At 34.2% G+C, this 20274-nt stretch overlaps 1 protein-coding gene across 3 annotated transcripts; it reads left to right on the forward strand.

The window, feature by feature from the left end:
- The first annotated feature begins 470 nt into the window (after positions 1-470).
- On the forward strand, positions 471-16823 carry LOC123522944 (17-beta-hydroxysteroid dehydrogenase 14-like). Of its 3 annotated transcripts, XM_053525332.1 has the most exons (10): positions 471-623; positions 927-1030; positions 3004-3042; positions 3671-3756; positions 5121-5187; positions 9138-9229; positions 9866-9970; positions 14790-14857; positions 15407-15503; positions 16230-16808. In XM_053525332.1, exons 2-10 carry the CDS (start codon positions 928-930, stop codon positions 16359-16361), a joined length of 789 nt encoding a protein of 262 aa, XP_053381307.1. In that variant the 5' UTR covers positions 471-623; position 927; the 3' UTR covers positions 16362-16808. The 3 variants fall into 3 exon arrangements, with proteins under 3 accessions (XP_053381307.1, XP_053381308.1, XP_053381309.1); XM_053525333.1 differs by lacking the exon at positions 9866-9970 and having other exon boundaries at positions 16230-16818; XM_053525334.1 differs by lacking the exons at positions 3671-3756; positions 5121-5187 and having other exon boundaries at positions 16230-16823.
- The last annotated feature ends 3451 nt before the right edge of the window (positions 16824-20274 follow it).

A 20274-nucleotide genomic window follows, 5' to 3' on the forward strand; every position in this document is an offset into this window, starting at 1 on the left:
AATGCAATCTGGTTTCTACCCAAATAATCAAGGGCGCGCGCCAATTTGTTTCCAGGCCTAGTCTTGTCCAAAGCGCAGGCGTCACCTGGTTTTATTATAATTATAATTATTTTGACTATTAGTTTAAGACAAGGGCAAAATAATTTGCCTGCAATTGTTTGCTTTATCTTTTGAAAATCTTGAACTGTTTATTTTCATGAAAAATACCGAAAAGTTTAGAAGACGAGTAATGCAAACTACATGTATCTGGTTTATTATTATTTTTGACGTCAGTAAAAATCATTTGTAAACGCAAATATTTCTGAATTTGCCTCCGTAAAATATTCATGTTGGACCTTAGGTAAAGACCAGTGGTAAACAGTGACCAACTGGATTTTAAGACCGTAAGTTTAGCCTTCGATGGTCTAACGCTTTGTAGTGTCATTAAACCTGATTACACATTTCATTTTCAGCATACTTGCATTATCTGATAAAAGTGTATGTGTTGACCTTGCATATAATAACAAATAGATAACATGTTTATCACAATAATCAACACTCTTATGGCATACCATATTTTTTCACAAATAAAACGAATTCTTGCAAAGGAATTAAGAAGTGATATAAAGAAGTTGCTGACTCAGGTGAGAATAAATTATTAGCTTTTCAAAGAAAAAGAAATGCACTCGATTATTTGAGTAATATTACACTGATAAAGTCGCGGATGATTTGTGCTGAAGAATTTGTACACCCAGATATGTACATAAATCTTGACGCAGGTCATCAAAGGATTGTTAATGTTCACTTTTTTTGGTTTTTAAACTATGTATTTAACATTTCTCGTCAAATACTCACAAAAACATACATTTAACCTGACTTTCGACTTACGAAGAAAACACAGTTTTCAAATTAAAGATATATAAACTTGTACGGTTTTCTTTCATTAGAATGGCGGACAACCAAGACAGAAGCGGATGCAGATTTTCAGATAAGGTAGCCATAGTAACAGGAGGATGTTGTGGAATTGGTCGAGGATGTGCTGATATACTGGGTATAGCCATAAATATTTTAACTTGAAGTAGACATTTATATTTGAATTCAGTCATTCAATATTGTACTGGGTTTAGCTATCTATATTTGCACTTGGTATAGATATCACAATTCGAACCTGGTTAAGCCGTCAGTATTAAACTGTGTTGTTGTAGCTGATATAGATAATAATGTTTGACACATGATGTATTCTTGGTTATTTGAACATGGTTTAGCCATTAATATTTGCACTGGTTATAGCCATCAATATCCAAACTTGGTTTAGCCATCAGTATTTATACTGGATAAAGCCAACAATATTTGTACTTGGTACAGATATTAAAATTTGTACTTGCTACGTGAACCGTCAATATTTGTACTAGGTATGGCCAACAGTAGTTGGAGTAAAAATATATACAATATTTGTACTTATCATAATCCGTTCTTGTTATAGGCATCAATGTATGTACTTGATGAAGTCACCATTACTTGAACTTAGTTTAACATTCAATATTTATACTGGGTTTAGCCAACGATATAAGTACGTGGTGTAGATGTAAAAATTGTACTTGTTATAGGCAGCAATATGTACCTGACATAGTCATCAATATGTCATCCATATTTGAATTTGGTTTAACACTTAATATTTGCACTGGGTGTAGCCATCCGTATTAGTACTAGCGATCATTATTAGAACCGAATATTATCATTAATATCTGAACTGAATAATAAAGCCCTCGATATTTGTACTGAACAGTTGATCCTTGGTATAAACATCAGTTGTTAGTATAACCAAGAACATCTATCCCAGTTATACAAATCAGTACACGGTGAAGCCAACAAAATTCATCCTTAGTGTAGCCATCAATCTGCTATAACAATCAGTATATGTCCGCGGTACAGTAGCTATTACTTGGTGCGACCATCAGTATTGTACTTGGAGTAGCCATCATTATAAACTCTTAATACAGGTACAAATGCTCTAACTGGATAGTCATTAATATTTGTACTGATATAGTCAACAGCATTTATGCTAGGTAATTATGCTTAGGTATGCTACTAATATTTGTACTTGGTATAGCCATCAGTACATGTACTTGGTAAAGCAAACAATATTTGTCTTGAGTAAAGCCATCACAACTTGGTGTAGCAATCAATATTTATCCTGGGTATAGTCATTAGTACTGTACTTAGTATAGCCATCATATTTGTCCTTGGTATATTCGTCAGTACTTGGTGTATCCATCAATATTTGTCGTTGGTATATTCGTCAGTACTTTGTGTATCCATCAATATTTGTACTTGATATACCATCAGTTCTTGTACTGGGTGTAGTCATGAATATTTTTCATCAATACTTGTCCCCTGTGTATAGCCATCCACATTTGTGTTTAATATCGACATCAATATTTGTACTTAATATACCCATTTATGTTTGTACTGTGTATACTCGTTAATGTTTGCAATGGATAAAGTCATGTATATTTGTCCATGGTATAGCCATCAATATTTTTGCTTGGTTTATACATTAATTTGTGCCATTGGTATAGCAATCAATATCTGTACTTGATATGTACTTTAATATTTGTAATTGGTACATACACTTATATTTGTCCTTGGTATATACATCAATATCTGTACTTGATATATACATCAACATTTGTACTTGATAATTATATACATCAATATTTGTACATGGTGTGTACATCAATATCTGTACTTGGTACATACATTAATATTTGTCCTTGGTATAGCTATCAATGTTTGTACTGGGTATAGTCATCAATATTTGTATTTAGTATATACATCAATATTTGTACTGGGTAGAGTCATCAATAAATGTATTTAGTATATACATCAATATTTGTACTGGGTATAGACGATAAAGCCATCAATAACTGTATTGGACATCGATATTTATATATATGAATACGGTATCGCATCTTCTTACACATGAATAAAGTAATCCTATATTTCTTTCTATTTTATTTCCAGCTGAAAATGGCGGAACCGTCGTTATCCTGGATATAAATGGTAAGCATTTAACGTTTATCAAAATAGAAACAGATACTCCTAAAACGTTTATCAAAATAGAAACAGATACTCCTAGAACGTTTATCAAAATAGAAACAGATACTCCTAGAAAAATAGTCACTGTATTTGAGAAACTGTTACAAAGCACAGTGTCATTAACACATGTTGAATTATCTGTTTAGCAGATATCCTCATGAGTTGAAGGTGAAAAATAAAACGACTCCGTTCGCTCTTGTAGTAAAGCGTAGAAATGAATTTATATATGTATATATGTAATGTATATGTAATAAAAATATGTAGTTCAAAAATCAAATACGCCTAGTAGAGCAAACATAGACATAGTTTATGAATTTTTCCTTTTTCAGACGATTTCGATTTTTTCTCATTTCGTTAAGTTATCTCACTCGTTCAAATACTCATAGGCATCTTTTTATTTTCTATTGTTATTAGAAAAATATGTAAATAAAATAAAAAAGTAACTTCACTCAGAATTGACAAAATAACACGGAGGGCTCAACGCGAAACTAGTCTATATGCTTCTATTTCTATATTTCTATATACACTTAGACTAGTTTCGCGTTGAGTCCCCGATACAGTTAATACATTTTATTTCATCATTAATGCTCAGATGAAGTTGGAAATAGTTTACCCAAATCTGGAACTGGAAAACTCTTTTACATACATTGTGATATGCAGAAAGAAGACGATATTAAGGTATTATTATTATACCAAGTTTCAAGTTTATTGGTAAAGTCAAGGCCCGTTAAGGGCACCTGACAACAACATGAAATGTTAAACAGTAACAAAATAATGAAAATGGCAAAAAACAACTACGATGGCATGATAAATGAGTGTGACAGTTAATTATTATGACCAGATTTATATAGCGCCCTTTTCATGATCAATTTCGCGTTCAAAGGCGCTTTACATAGTTCAAATGCAGTCAAACAGGGCGCATAATTCATCCTCTACTAGTACAGACACAGAGCGATCTGACCAGAGTGACAGAGTGAGACAAAGCCCCCACGACAGAGAGATCAGAAATCAGATACAGGCTTGTCCGGCTAACTTAGCCTAGCTCGTTTCGAATAGACAGTCTGGTTCTTTAACGTGCCCAGTGTATAGCACTGATACACGCAAGGATTGTCTGGGTTCCCGACCAGTACACCTCTAGTTGGGTGGGAAACACTGAAAAGCGTTTCTGAAAATTCCCGAGTAGCTGCCAGGGATCGAACCCCCGACCTCAGGATTGGAAGGTCAGTGTTCAAACCACTGAGCTATCCGTCCACCATATGTGGTATGGTACCGATAGAATCCTTTAAGTGCCATCGTGAAACACTACGAAAAATGGGATGTTTGTTTGTTTTTGGTTTAACGCCGTTTTTCAACAGTATATCAGTCATGTAACGGCGGGCAGTTAACCTAACCAGTATTCCTGGATTCTGTACCAGTACAAACCTGTTCTCCGCAAGTAACTGCCAACTTCCCCACATGAATCAGAGGTGGAGGACTAATGATTTCAGACGCATTGTCGTTTATCAAATAGTCACGGAGAACATACGCCCCGCCCGAGGATCGAACTCGCGACCCCAAGATCCGTAGACCAACGCTCTTACCTACTGAGCTAAGCGGGCGGGCTCAAAATAAAAAATGGGATGTCATCCCGAGCTGCTTTCACGTTAAAATTTTTGTGTTTCGTGTTTTACGTGCCTCGAAGACATTACTATTACATCGTGGATACTGGTTTACTGATATTTTGGTTAGCTGTTTTAATGTACATCTTGGTTAAGTTCGAAAAACACGTGCTAAGGTTATGCATCGTGCAGGTGCGCCTATTAACTTTTCATACCTTAGCAATAAATTCGACGTCGATTAAATAAAACTATTTCTGAAATAAGGCGAAATCCTCTTTTATTAAAATAATTAAAAACAGTTAGTCTGATGAAAAATATTAGAGAAAAGAATTAAAGACTTTTAATAACGTAAGTGGACATGTCAGATGCCAATTAAGATATGCAAAATAAGTTTCAGTGACTTGTTTTTTTGCTTGAAAGGTTCGCATGTTTGATATGTTACAGAATGCTATCAAAGAGTGTATTGACAAATTTGGTAAAATCGACTGTTTGGTTAACAACGTAGCACACCGTGAGTAAATTTTCTAAATTATACATGTTTTTCTTACAATACGTTAATGCCGTTATGATAGCAATGTCTGATATGACTAAATTGACCGCCCAATTTAGCTCTGTAGGTGGAATTTATCGTCAACCATCCCTGATTTCTATTGTGGCTTATCTTTGCCATCTCGTTCTGTCGTGTCAGAATGACAAATAAAGCATACCAATACGACAAATGAAACATTTGTCGTCAATACGCACACCAAGTCTTATACTCTATAACGTGATAACGCGACACCACAAGACAACACGACACCAGAGCGGAAAACTTGAAACTTTAACAAGATTGTTGTCGTTTTGAAGTAAGTATTTTCAATTTTGTCTATACACAATGTGAATCAATGAAAACCAGATTCCTACCAGGTTTCGGGGATAGAAAGAGGCATCTAAAGGAATGTTTTCTGAATTAAAAGGACCACCAAAGAATCACACAGATGGTTAATCCACGGTCCGATTTTCATTGTTTTGGATATTGAAATGTTGGGCTTTTTTATTGAGGGTAATGCCAAGCTTGTTGCTTCAGAAATGAGAAAAAAATCCTCGGTTCAATATTCAAACAATGAAAATCGGTCCGTGGATTAACCATCTGTGTGATTATCTGGTGGTCTTTTCAATTCAGAAAACATTCCTTTAGATGCCTCAGTCTTCCTATCCCCGCGAAACCTGCTAGGAATCTGGTTTTCATTGATTCACATTGTGTATAGACAAAATTGAAAATACTTACTTCGAAACGACAACAACCTCGTTAAAGTGTCACGTTGTCCGGTTTGGTATCGTGTTGTTTTGTGGTGTCGAGTTATCACGTTATAGAGTCAAGTATTTGTCGTTCTTGCTCCTAGTTTTCGAGACTGGCCAGAATAGTTATAATGGTTAGCCAGACTCATAACTGATTGAAAATTCGATAAATGCACATAAATTAGACTATTCTAATGGCTTCACATTTCAGTCACTCAGTATAATCAAAGCCTTGAAATGTCTGATGGTTGCGGGTTTTTGGTAGATTTATTTTCTGTTTATGAATTCATATACATGAATGAGAAACAAATACAAATTTAATGTGCCTCATATCTAAGATGAACTCTCCCTGACCTAGCTTGTGATGTAACCACAGGCTGGAATAACGTATCATTGATAGATCTTATATAATCTAAGGTTATAATGCAGTAATTCGGTAAAAATGTGCTTCCGTGGTGTAGTCGAAAGAAGTCCCTGTATGTCGTCTGTCGTCTGTCGTCTGTCTGTCAACATTTAGCTTGTGTATGCAATAGAGACTGTTTTCTTTTTCAACTGATCTTTATAAAATTTGGTCAGAATGATTACCTTGATGAAATCTAGGCCGAGTTTGAAAGTGGGTCATCTGGGGTCAAAAACTAGGTCACTAGGGCAAATCAAAGAAAAACCTTGTGTATGCGATAGAGGCTGTATTTTTCAATTAATCTTCATGAATTTTGGTCAGAATGATTATCTTGATGAAATCTAGAAGGAGTGTGAAAATGGGTCATCTGGGGTCAAAAACTAGGTCACTAGGTCAAATCAAAGAAAAACATTGTGTATGCGATAGAGGCTGTATTTTTCAATTAATCTTCATGAATTTTGGTCAGAATGATTACCTTGATAAAATTTAGGCTGAGTTCGAAAACGGGTCATCTGGGGTCAAAAACTAGGTCACTAGGTCAAATCAAAGAAAAACCTTGTGTATGCGATAGAGGCTGTATTTTTCCATTAACCTTCATGAATTTTGGTCAAAATGATAACCCTGATTAAATCTAGGCCGAGTACGAAAACGGGTCATCTGGGGTCAAAAACTAGGTCACTAGGTCAAATCAAAGGAAAAACTTGTGTATGCGATAGAGGCTGTATTTTTCAATTAATCTTGATGAATTTTGGTCAGAATGATTGCCTTGATGAAATCTAGGTCAAGTCTGAATATGGGTCTGCTGGGGTCAAAAAGTAGGTCACTAGGTCAAATCAAAGGAAAAGCTTGTATATGCGATAGAGGCTGTATTTTTCAATTGATCTTCCTGAAATTAAATCCAAAATGATAACCTTAATGAAATCTAGGCCGAGTTTGAAAATGGATCATCTTAGATCAAAAAGTATATCACTAGGTCAAATCAAAGAAAAACCTTGTGTATGCGATAGAGGCTGTATTTTTCAATTGATCTTCATGAAATTTGGTCAGAATGATAGTCTTGATGAAATCTAGGTCAAGTTCGAATATGGGTCTCGTGCTCTGGGGTCAAAAATTAGGTCACAGGTAGAATCAAAGAAAATACTTATTTATACTCAAGATTTTTGCTCCAATTTTAATGATAATTGGTCAGAATATTTATTTCCATGAAATCACTAGGTCAAACATGTTTACAACACTGTTATGGTGTGTTATGGTGTGTTTCTCAGGTGAGCGACCTAGGGCCATCTTGGCCCTCTTGTTCCATTTTTCGCGCATTTGCGCGTAAATCTGGGACCAAATGGGCATTATTTCACTCGTGGAATGAATTTTACATAAAATAGGCCACTTTTCATGCTAATATTCGCATGTTTTGGAGTTGTTTACTTGAAAACGAAAGTAGGGTGTTTATTCTGCGGACTGCTTTCTGAAATGCGTCAATATGAGGGTACCTGACTTCAGCTGACTTGCATTTCACTGCATACTATTAAACACTCCCTTTTCTTTTCGTTTTCCTGAAGCAAATGTATGGATATCTTGTGGAAAATAAGTCTACGACGGAGTGAAAATCTAGAAACTGTAACAAAATTGTTCTGAAGTAGCTGAATATCATATGAATCAAAGAACAATTTCTTTTATTGGTATATAGCCTGTAAATGGTCAGTGTGAGTGGATACAGGTTGAATAAGAATTGCTTGTTCATTGATAATTCATCCGCATTGTTCATGAATGGGACTATTTTGTGTAGCACATGAACATTCTTTGGATGTGATTCGGAATAAAATAAAGATACTATAATTATCAGAAATACACTTTAATTTTGGTTGCGGATTAACCCCGCTACCAAAAACGAATTAAACGATCACAAAATATAAATTATGTCAAAACTATATGATTTTTTTTATATTTATCTGCGGTCACATTTTCAAGGCAAGATTACAATAAGAATCTTTCATTTGTTGTGGATGGGGACTGGAATATGCGACTGGCAACAGATGCAGTGTTACGTTACGGCCAAAATAGTTACCAGACAGCACATTTACTAAAGAAACCAGCTAAGGGATAATCTGGTCTATCGCGTAATAGTAGTTAGGTTATTGAACACTAATATTTCACTTGGGTAGACTAAAGAGGCCTAATTTAAGGCTAGGTTTTGTTTAAATTTCATTGTGTATGTAATTTTGATAATATTCTGGTAGAAAAATAAGAAAGAAGGTTATACCTGGTTATTTAAAACTCAGTGTGAGTAGTAATACCAGATCATAGCAGTGTGATTTTGACGAGATTTTGCAGTGAACAAAAGTGGCAGGAAATGTGTGTTAGAAGATAAACGACCCTTACTCTTCTCTTTATTTCATGTTACATTGTAACTTTTATAAAGACTATAATAAAGAGAATAATATTTAGGCGTGTTGAACCTATATCAACTGCACCTACAACTTCATTCCACTAGTCAAAGAAATGAAAGATGAAAATGGGATAAAATAGTTTGTAAGGCGATGCTTATATCTCCAAGACAATGTACGGCATGCAAGAAATTAAATTCTTGCAGAAAGAAGCAGAAATTTTACCTTTTATTCTCATACCGTCTTGTCTCTAATTCACAGTTCTACTCCCTGTGCGTCAATTTATTTAAGGCATAAAACCGCAAAGTGATGAGTAAACGCTTTTAATATTTGACGTACTTTGATATTATACTTACAATTGAACATTACAACTTTTTACTCATTATCAATTTATAATTATAGATCCCGGTGTTGGTTGCATTGATGACATATCTGTGGAGAACTTCAAAGAACTTCTAAATATAAACCTTATTGCTAATTTCACCGCCAGTAAGGTAAGGTTTTGTAAATAGCAATAAAAAATCATTATGCCGAAGTAATGTATCGTATTTGACAAATAGGCTAATAATATGTGCATTTTCTGTTTGATTAGTACAGTCATATAAATTTGAATTAATGTAAGTCAATGTGACCTTGCTTCTGTAAGTGCAAATATGTTATACTCGTACAACGATTTGAATGTAAAATGTATCGCAACAGCTGTAGTACTGTTTCTTTTTAAAAAAAAATTAAAGGTATGGTAGTATCTAGCTGTATTGATAAACAGTGGTAGCCGAAAATGTTCATTTTCAAAAAAGTTTCAATTGCGATTCTCCTCCATTTTCTGAATTATTTTGAATTAAACCGTTCCATATACCATCCATGGAAACTGTTCGAAACGATATATTTTTCGAAGTAAAAGAAGAGATGATGAAAGACAGCTTAATTACAAGGAGAAATGTAAGCGGCAGACAAAAAGGCAGGCAAACAGACAGATTGACTGGATAATAGATAGACAGGCGGGACGGGACGGGGCGGCACGGTACGACACGATACGGGACGGGAATCACGGGACGCGATGGGATGGGACATCACAAACAGCTATAGATAGGCATACACCCACTAAAGTTAGAGCAATCATTGTTTTACAGTATGCCCTTCCGTACATACGGAAGACTGGAGGAAGTATTGTGAACATAGCAAGTATAAGCGGTGTCATTGCCAATGCTGCCAGTCCTACGTATTGCGCTTCGAAGGTAAACTGCATTAATCTTTACCCTGCTAATTTTCAAAATGGAATGGTCTATCATTTAATTTGGACAGAACCGTGTATTATTCGAAGGGGTGTTCATTGAAATTTTATCGACTGAATAGCAAACAGCGAAATTTGCAGACTGATCCTGGTCTGCACTGGTCGCAAAGGCAGAATCACTTGCCGCTAGCCGGCTAATCGTTCAGTATAGTCTAAACTGTAATGCCTCCCGAAATTAGGTTTGTTACATATGATAACAGGATCAAAAGATACTCCGCTACTTTTATATCACGTCACCAACATGGCGGTTAAATTCAAGACTGGTTACATATCTTTATTTTTTAAGTCAGTGAAAGATCAAAGGGTCTTTTTAAAGTGTTTAGTAATAAACACTATTGTGAAAGGCATTTTACTATTTCTCTTTTAAACTTGGCAACCAAGACTAAAAGCCAACCTCAAGAGACTGAATTCAAACTACATTGAAAACCGACTGCAATGAAGATGAAAAGTTTAAGAGTATCAAAATAATGCACCTTGTTTACGATTAAGGTAACGCTATATTCAAAATGCTTGACTTTGAACATCAGTACAAAAGAGTGACGAAAAAGTGGAGCAATTACATTAATAAGGACGCATACACTTGTCAAGGCTGTTACGACCCAGTTATTATTCAAGATCAGAATTAGAGGTCAGGTGATATTTAAAAGTTTAAAGGAAACAGTCAGCCAAACTCATCAATAAAACGAAATTTTATTCCAGATTCCTTCGTGCTTAGATTACTTAACACAAAGCCAACAAAGCACGCAAAACTAAAGTCTGTTTCCGAAATGATATTCCCGAACAGTAATTTGTTGTTTAATACGATCATTGTGTGGATTAAAATTCGAAGAAATCATCCCACGACGGCACAGCCGAGAGATCTAACAATACGCATCTATTTTTATTCAAGAGCAAATCAGTGTTTGAAATACGTGATTTTGACAACACGATATCAAAGATTATAATCTATATTCTTGACGCCACCCACTAAGTATTTACCTGTATTGCGTGGAGCTTTGGCGATTGACGCTATGAACTAATTATTCTGGCGCACTTATAGTGAGTTTGTTGCTTAGTATCACGCAGTTTCAATCTCCTGTGCGTAAAAAAATATAAATCAAATCGTGATAGGATATCGTGTGTTAACCATCTTTATCATTAGAAATACACCATTTTGAAGCTGAAATATTTTTCTGATTTTTTAAGTAGACTAGGTAAAAAGTCATAGCTGAACAATACCCAGATTTCTGTCAATGTAAATTTTGCTGTATGACTGCCTAGTACTACCACTTGCATGTGGTCGTCAGAGATGCAAAGTTGCGATGTGATATTCTACATATGATTTGTCCAGTATTACTTAATATCCTTGTTGGAACTAAAGAATTATTAAAGAATTATTAGACAGTATGACCAGTCCTCACTTGGCAGAGCTAAATCTGTAACTAATATCGCTGAACTCAAAGTCCTAGTGTGCTGAAATTTATTCAGAAATAATTACTAGAGTAATTAAAGCGAGTTTCAGATTAATTGGTTCATCGTAATATAGGACATTGTACAGTCCCTACGGCTTTAACATTCTAGATAAACTTATATGTAAATGCAATTATTTACCAGTTTAGTATCATTACCAGGCACTGACCGGCCTGCTTAACCTTTCGGAAAGTACACTGTTAAACCAGTTAATGAATGAGTTTTTTTCCTCTGTCGTGATTAAAGGGAAATAACTGCGGCATATAGGTGTGATAAAATCACTGAAGTATAGAATGCAACCAAACAAAATAATAGCAGAAACGACAAGCGTCTGTTCAATGGAGGTGGTTAAATATATCCCTAACGCCCCCTAGCACCGGCGTAAGCAGAACTGCTATAAACATATATATCAAATTGACTCCATGATATTAATGGACCAGAAATAAAACAACACTGTCTGCTATTATTTTGCTCGGTTGCGTTCTTTGCTTCCAAAAGATCTTAATAGATAACAGTTCGTGTGGCGACCGTAAAATGTCGCGTGCTGGGGGAGGGGGGGGGGGGGGGTTCGTTTTGAGGAGGCTGCGCTTTTGGTGCGTGGCACTCCCTGTTTGATATTTTTCTTTGTTTTTACATGTATTATAGGTTTTTGGCCTTTGTGGTCATGGAGTTCAGTCACTCCGTATAAAAGAATTCCGCGCGTAAAACGATGCAATAGATATGACAAATGTTGCAAATTATAATAATTCGCATGAAGACAGGCTCAGACAAAGAGAGTTTTCTGTCATTTTGCTTGGTCACGTTCTATGCCTTTAAACGATCATTCTGAATTTTATCAGAAAAAAATCTTAAGATATACGCATGTGTACGCATACGTATTTAAAAACCATGCATATGAAAATATGCGTCTATAATTTAATAAGTTAAATCATGCACAACATTTTAAATTCCAAAATAAGATTTTTAAGATGTATATATAACTACGATTATTCTGAATTTTGACATATCGGACGTCTGTAGAAATATTTATACAAAGTCTACACGACCCGCACAGCTATTAAATCTCAAATATCTTTAATATATGGTACTTACGGCACTATAGCTTAGTTCCGACGACAATGCTAACCTATTCTATATACATTCAACAACTATATATCCGAAGTTCATGACAATGTTGAAACAACCAACTGTTTGGTCTATCTTTTCCGTAACAAAGATTTTTCTTTATTTTTCAGACAATGCAATTAATAGTAAAGTTTTCAAAATATTTTGATTAGTTTTGAATTTATCATAAATTCGGTATTGTTTGATTTCTAACACTTAAATGTTTAAAGTATTCTTAGTTAGCATAAAAACAACATTTCCATTTAAAAATTTCAAAAAAGAAGTTTTCCCACAAATTTTCTCAAACAAGAATTTAACGAAAGGAAAGACAGTTTGTGGCCATAAAATTGACATTCTCAAAATTACATTACAAGTCAGAAAAAATAAATTCTTCAACCGCTACTGAAGATCTTTACATTGCTCCATGATACAAATGGACCAGAAATAAAACAAGGCTGAGTCGGCTGTCATTTGCTTGGTTGCGTTCCCTGCTTCCAAAATATCCTAAAGATAGCAGTCTTTAAGGGGTGTGTAACGACCGTAAAAATATCGCGTGCTTGGACTTATTATAGTTTTCGGGCTTTTGGGTTCAGTCACTCCGTATGCGTAAAACGATGTAATAGATATGACAGATGTTGCAAATTATAACAATAAGCATGAAGGCAGGCTCAGACGAAAAGTGTTCTCTGTTATTTTGCTTGGCCACGTTCAATGCATTTAAACGATCATTCTGAATTTTATCAGAAAAAAATCTTAAGATATACGCGTGTGTACGCATACGTATTTGAAAACCATACATATGAAAATATGCGTCTATACTTTAATTAGTAAAACAATGCACAACATTTTAAATTCCAAAATTGGATTTTAAAGATGTATATATAACTACGATTATTTTGAATTTTGACATATCGGATGTCTGTAGAAATATTTTATACAAAGTCTACACGACCCGTACACGTGTAAAATCTCAAATATCTTTAATACATGGTACTTACGGTACTAGTTTAGTTCCGACGGCAATGTTATGCGTAAAGTACTAATTTATTCAATATACATTCAACAATTATATATCCGAAGTTCATGTAGCAATGTTGAAACAACTAACTGTTTGGTCTATCTTTTCCATAACAAAGAGTTTTCTTGATTTTTCTTTAGATATCAGACAATTCAATTAATAGTAAAGTTTTCAAAATATCTTGATTGGATTTGAATTTATGATAAATTCGGTATTGTTTGCTTTTTGACACTTAAATGTTTCAAGTATTTTAGTTAGCATATTAAATCAACATTTCCATTAAAAAATTTCTAAAAAGAAGTTTTCCCACAATTTTTCTCAAACCAGAATTTAACGAAAGGAAAGACAATTTGTGGCCATAAAATTGACATTCTCAAAATAACATTAAAAGTCAGAAAAAAAAATTTCTTCAACCGCTACTGAAGATCTTTACATTGCTGTATATCTTAGTTCGAAAATATAAGCCAAACGTCACGAAAACAACTCGTTACAGATGAGGCCGATCAAACAGTAGGTATTACCATTCAGGAACGTCGTATCAATTTACAGCCAGTAACGAGTGAGAATGTTGTGCCCTCTGATTCATTTATTTACGTCTACATTTATCGTAATAACATTTAATAACAGTTAATAAAATTATCAACTTTTCAAGAACGTTTTACGTCATTTCCAACCGATAACTGTAAAGACGTGGGATGTTCATTGTCACCTGTCAGTACTTTTAAAAGATGAAATAACAAATAGACTATTATATTTTGTTTGTTTCATTGTTTAAAGCTCGAAATGATTTTAACCAAGTTTAAACACAAGTTCCAATATTATGTAAAATCTGGTGTTTATGGATGGTTTAAGGTATTTTGATTTTACCAGTAAAACAAACACGTCACATATGTCATCACACTAATGTGTTTAAAATTTTTTAAATAGTTACACGAAATAAATTGTGAATGAATATCATATGGAAGCTAAAACGTAACCAAACAAAAGTAATGATTTGAAAGAGCCTGTTCAAGAGAGGTTATTAAATCCGCAACAAACATCAAGTCCTGGCCTGGCTCCCTGGCTGCATGGTTATTTTTATATAGATAATGCAAACATTTCATAATAAAATTTTAAGCCTCTAAAAATCTTTGCTATTATTTGTCATGCGAGCTATCGTCAAATTGTTAGTTATATATTTGCGTTTTTTTAGGGTGGAGTAATATCTCTGACTAAAGCCCTTGCTATCGACGAGGCAAAACATGGAGTTCGTGTAAACGCGTATGTATTTTTAAACAATCATATGAATTTTGTTGTAGCAATTACTGATTCCTGTTAAGACATCATTATGCAATGCCCGACATAATTTCATATTGCTTTTCATTCTCAATGATTTTTCGATTTTCGTATTTAAGAAGGTTAATATAATTCTGCACATTTAATGTAATTTCGCATCAATTTGTTGTTTTGACTCGAAATTTATTAATTCTTACCCTGCTAATTTTCTATAATAAACTTGTCCATCTTTCAATTTCGACAGAACCATTAATTGTTAAAAGGGGTATTTACTAAAAAGATACGAATGGAGACCATGGTCAGTCTGCAATGGCAGAATCACTTTCCGCCAGCAGACTAAAGATTTAAGAAAAGGAAATGCATCATGACTTCATTTCTAAATTACTGACTGTTTAATACATTGTAAATCACTAGGGGAAATCATATACATGTTTGAAAGTTTGTAAGACACATATCATAAGAGTTTCTGATATAAATTTGACTATGTAACGTTTATCTTAAAAATAAATAAAACAACATGTTTTTTCTTTAAAGAATAGCACCAGGACCAGTTAATACACCAATGCTGAATAATGTCATGAAAAAAGCTGGTGATGTAGAGGGGATTACAAAAGCTATGAAAGAGAGTAATGTAAGAACTGTAAATATAATTTTTTTACCTTGTAAGATATACACTCCTTTAATTCACCATCCGAATGCTTACCAAAGAAAAATATGCAGAATAATGTGACACATACTATTTTGTAGAATAATTTTTTAAGATGGTAAAAGACTCTTAATGGTGATGCTTCACGGATATATCAAAAAAGGAAGACAAAACACCAAGCATTTCATTAACCTTTCCTGGCACTGATATATATGTTTTGAAAGCTAAAGATGATTAATTGTATTGTATAACCATTAAACATTTTAAGAAGTTGTCTATGAAATAAAAAACGGTCTGAAATCTAGACCAAATAAAATACCAGCTTATCCCAAATTGCCTACCGTCTTTATTTTTCTGTAAATTTATAATTTCAGTATTATTTACCCCTATTCCTTGCTGATGTACATTAAATCTATCATTATATGTGTCGCCAAATCCTTATATCAAGAAAATCCACCGTTTACACTTGATGACGTCATTGTTCCATGTCCTGTAGCTTTTCTTTTATATGTTAAAAATAAATCTGTCTCTACAGATAAGTTGCGGTTTCTATGGAAACCCTTGGTCTGAGATATTTCAAGGAATCTCGTTTTTGGAGTAAATGTTAATATAAATGTTGAAATTGTTCTACCCTCAGTGCAAGGGCTTGGAGGACACACTGTATTCAAGATGGACTGAAATATGCTACAACTTTATTTCTGTATCTTTCAGCATTTGAAGCGTATTGCAGATCCAAGAGAGATTGGACAAGCATGTCTGTTCTTGGCTGTAGATGCAACATTCACTACTGGTGAAGTGCTCATGTGTACTGCTGGAAATGAAATTGGATATGGAGTTAAATAGCTTCTCCTCTTTAAATATAAACAGACCATCTAAATTTTCTTTCGTAATGTAAATATTACATTGTATGTTATACAGCGTATGGTGAGAACGAGTATGTCAATATTTTGTACTGTTGTTTCTCTTGCTGTGGCAGCAAATGTTCTTCATGTTCGCAGGACTGTATTCTATCACAGGCAGATGACATAGTGGGTGCTTTGTTTTTTTGTCGCATCTTGTGTAGAACTGAGGAAGTAAGGACACGCAAATCGTTTTCTTTTGTTCTACGGGTCTTGATTAGTTTGTGCAATGTGACAGGGAACTACATTCACAATATTTGTGCAGAACAATAATGATTTGTTTTTTAATACGGTCTTGTGTTATTGTTAGTGTTTGTACGCACTTTATGTTGAATAAAGCTGTTTATTTTCCAATGAATGACAAAAAAGACGTCTTACATTTTCTTGCATTAGCAAATATTTCTAGCGATAATCCAGTGAATTGAAATGGCATCACATATTTCAAACCTACTGATGCGGATGTCAGGTAGGTTAATTGTTGTTATGTAACACATCTTTAAATCTGGCATTCTTGAGTATTATCCCGTCATTATCGTGCACTACAACCAGATGCTTCATATCTGAAGTAGGTTTAACCAGGAAATTATGATATAATATGCATGATAAATGTTTACCCTTAAACTTAAATCAAGTTTGTGATTAGTTTGCAAATATAATATGTAAATTTGTTCGAATGTGAACTTAGGAAATTTGTTAAGAACTTGAAAAACACAGGTAAGCAAATATAATAATTTGTCATCGGTTCTAGATGCAGATGGGAACATTTGAGGGAACTGTTTATGTCGGTAAAGAGGCTATGCCGAGTTACCGCTAAAACATTTACCTGAGAACTGGATATTCCCATCTGCATCCGAAACCAGTGGTAGCCTTTTTTTGCATACCGTATTTTATTAATTATAGACTAAATAAAGCGGAACGAAATACTTTCTACATAGCATTCTTTCTCATTGAGCGTATTTAAACAAAAACGCGGGAAATTCACGTCCGTAAACTGAAGTGACGTCATGACGTTTGAGTGACATAAAACAATAGAGTTTCGGTTCAGTTTTGTCACTTTGTGCGTAACGTTATGATTTTTTTTCATAAAATATTTTATCTTGAATCGAGAAATATACTATTATGGAATGAAGAACAATAGTTGGTTGGTTGGATTTAACGTCGCACCGACACAATTATAGGTCATATGGCGACTTTTCAGTTTTGATGGTGGAGGAAGACCCCAGGTGCCCCTCCGTGCATTATTTCATCACGAGCGGGCACCTGGGTAGAACCACCGACCTTCCGTAAACCAGTTGGATGGCTTCCTCACATGAAGAATTTAACGCCCCGAGTGAGGCTCGAACCCACATCGGTGAGGGGCAGGTAATTTGAAGTCAGCGACTTTAACCACTCGGCCACAGAGGCCCCCGAATGAAGAACAAATATGAAGGTAATTTTCATCGCATTTTACATATAGGCATTCGGGGCGCATTTGTTTCGTCAATAACGATGATATATATTATAAAAAATACATTTATAGGCAGTCCAGGACCCCCTCACCCCGCCCCCACCCCCACTTACACCTCACAAGAAATCTAGCAGTTGTCAGTTACTTTTTAAATTCATAATACTCATTTCTCCAAAATAATCAAAGACATGAAAACTATCCACTCAGGATCTGAAAGATACTTTTGTATGGTATATATTGTTGGCATGTGGATATTTGGCCATATCTTTTCAGGCTGAAAAATGACAAAACGTAAAACAACGGTCGTCGCGAAACGCAGCGCTGCCGAGTTGTTTATCTTCATTTATTCAGTATATAGTAAATGGGTGCTGGATCCTGGATTGTCTTTAATGTTTACTTATAATATATATCATCATTATTGACAAAACAAATGCGCCGAATACTTATGATATTACATAAAAGTATATCATCAATGCCTGAGTTATTAGTTGTCATTGACAGAACAATAGCCGTCAGGTATGGGGGTGCCACACTGGTTTTGCCGGCATTGGTTAAATCACCGGAAATGCCAGTCCGGTGTGCAAGAATCATCATAACGTAATATTAGTAACGACTCCTCACTGATAGCAGTCGAGATGTGACCAAGTATATTTATGAAGATTTTAAACGAGCACTGGTAATGAACTAACGTTATGCCAGATATAGCGATATATATACATTTTAACAGATATATTATCGACGTCTGCAAACTGGTCCACGATGTAAAGTCTGCCATAAACATTTAAATGTTGATGCATGCAGATGAATATTTGACAAGTAATAGTTTTGATAAAATATGTTTGTCGTCTGAGAAAATTTCAACATAATTCATTGCTAATGATCTGATTTAATTTGCACCTCCCTTATTAATAAATCGGATCAACATTTTGACGGAATTGTAAATTAAAAAAATATTGTCTGCTCTACAAATAAGGAGAGGAAAGACAGATAACATTGTTTTATATCACATAATAAGTTGCATTACATACATTTCTTAAGTTTTCTTTTTGCCATTTTTTTGTTTATTCACTAAAATCTATCGTGCAATATAGAGGGTCCTTTACAAACTATTCACTGTGTTCAGTGTATCATTCCAAAACTATTCATTACCATCTTTACAGGGTCCAAAATAAAAGTGTATCCCATATACTCGACACCGCCTCCTGGCGGCGTCGAACTAGGATTTCACAAAAAACATGCAATTAACTGCCTTTAGATATTTTTATGCGTGTTTTAGTTTTGCTATAAATATTTTGTGATCTATGAAATAATATATCAAAAATAGTATTTCAGAAAATACTACCAGAATGAAAAACTATATTACTAGTATTATGTACATTTGAGCTATCATTGATAAAAGTTAACAAGAGATGAAACTAAGTGGAAAGTAACACTTTGCATGCATATTTTACAAATAGAAGCCAATGTATGTTACACTTATTTGTTTGTTATTATTTTAAGTTAAAAATGAAATAAATTGCAGAAGTAACATAAGAATCTGTCTCTCAGAGAAACATTGAATTTTCATTCTTTTCTTGATAACCTGAAGGCTTCTTTAATGTGGACATCATCTGTTTTAGTTTGTAAAAGATTTATTATTATTATTATATTAAACATTAAACCAGCATGTGAGCGCAGACATTAACAACTGGGAACGGATACAGTGCACCTTAAGACGGAATGCGCGCAAGTTTAAGTTATTGTGTTCCGTTTCGACATTTTATTTAATATAATGTTCAGCATTTTCCTCATTTATTGCGTATTTTATACCAATGATATTTCTATAAATGATTTCATGAATCGTGATTTCACATCCGTCAGACTGTTTTTATAAATTGTTGTTTTTTTTTCAGTCAACAAGTGTCGATATCATATTTTCACATAATAATCTTTTGGAAGTTGTATCAAACTTATGGAGATCATTTTAATTAAAGGCCAATATTTAATTAACGTTAAAGGGACTTAAATACAAATTTTAGGCGAAGAATATATATATAAAACATTTAGAGCGCTGAAGCGTTTAAAATTACTGGTATAAATTTGTTGACATAAAAGTTTTGCAGGAAATGCCCATAAATAACCCAACATATTGTGCAGAAGGTAGTAAACTGTTGCAACATTTTTGAAATGCAGAAAATATACATTCTTCTTGCATTTTTACCAGTATCTAACTTTTATCCCGCCATTTCATTTCCATGTGTCATATATTACAGTTTATGCCAAAAGTTGTGGAAATGTATATCTTGACAAATTTCACCAAAGCTGTCCTGGCGGGTAGCTTTAATGTGACGCTGGAGCGACAAATATGATATTGAGTTTTGAATACAAAGTTTCCTTCTTTGTCTTGTTTCATGAAAAACCTAGACGAAAA

This window comes from Mercenaria mercenaria, chromosome 15 (genome assembly GCF_021730395.1).
Source record: "Mercenaria mercenaria strain notata chromosome 15, MADL_Memer_1, whole genome shotgun sequence".
Taxonomy (NCBI): Eukaryota; Metazoa; Mollusca; class Bivalvia; order Venerida; family Veneridae; genus Mercenaria; species Mercenaria mercenaria.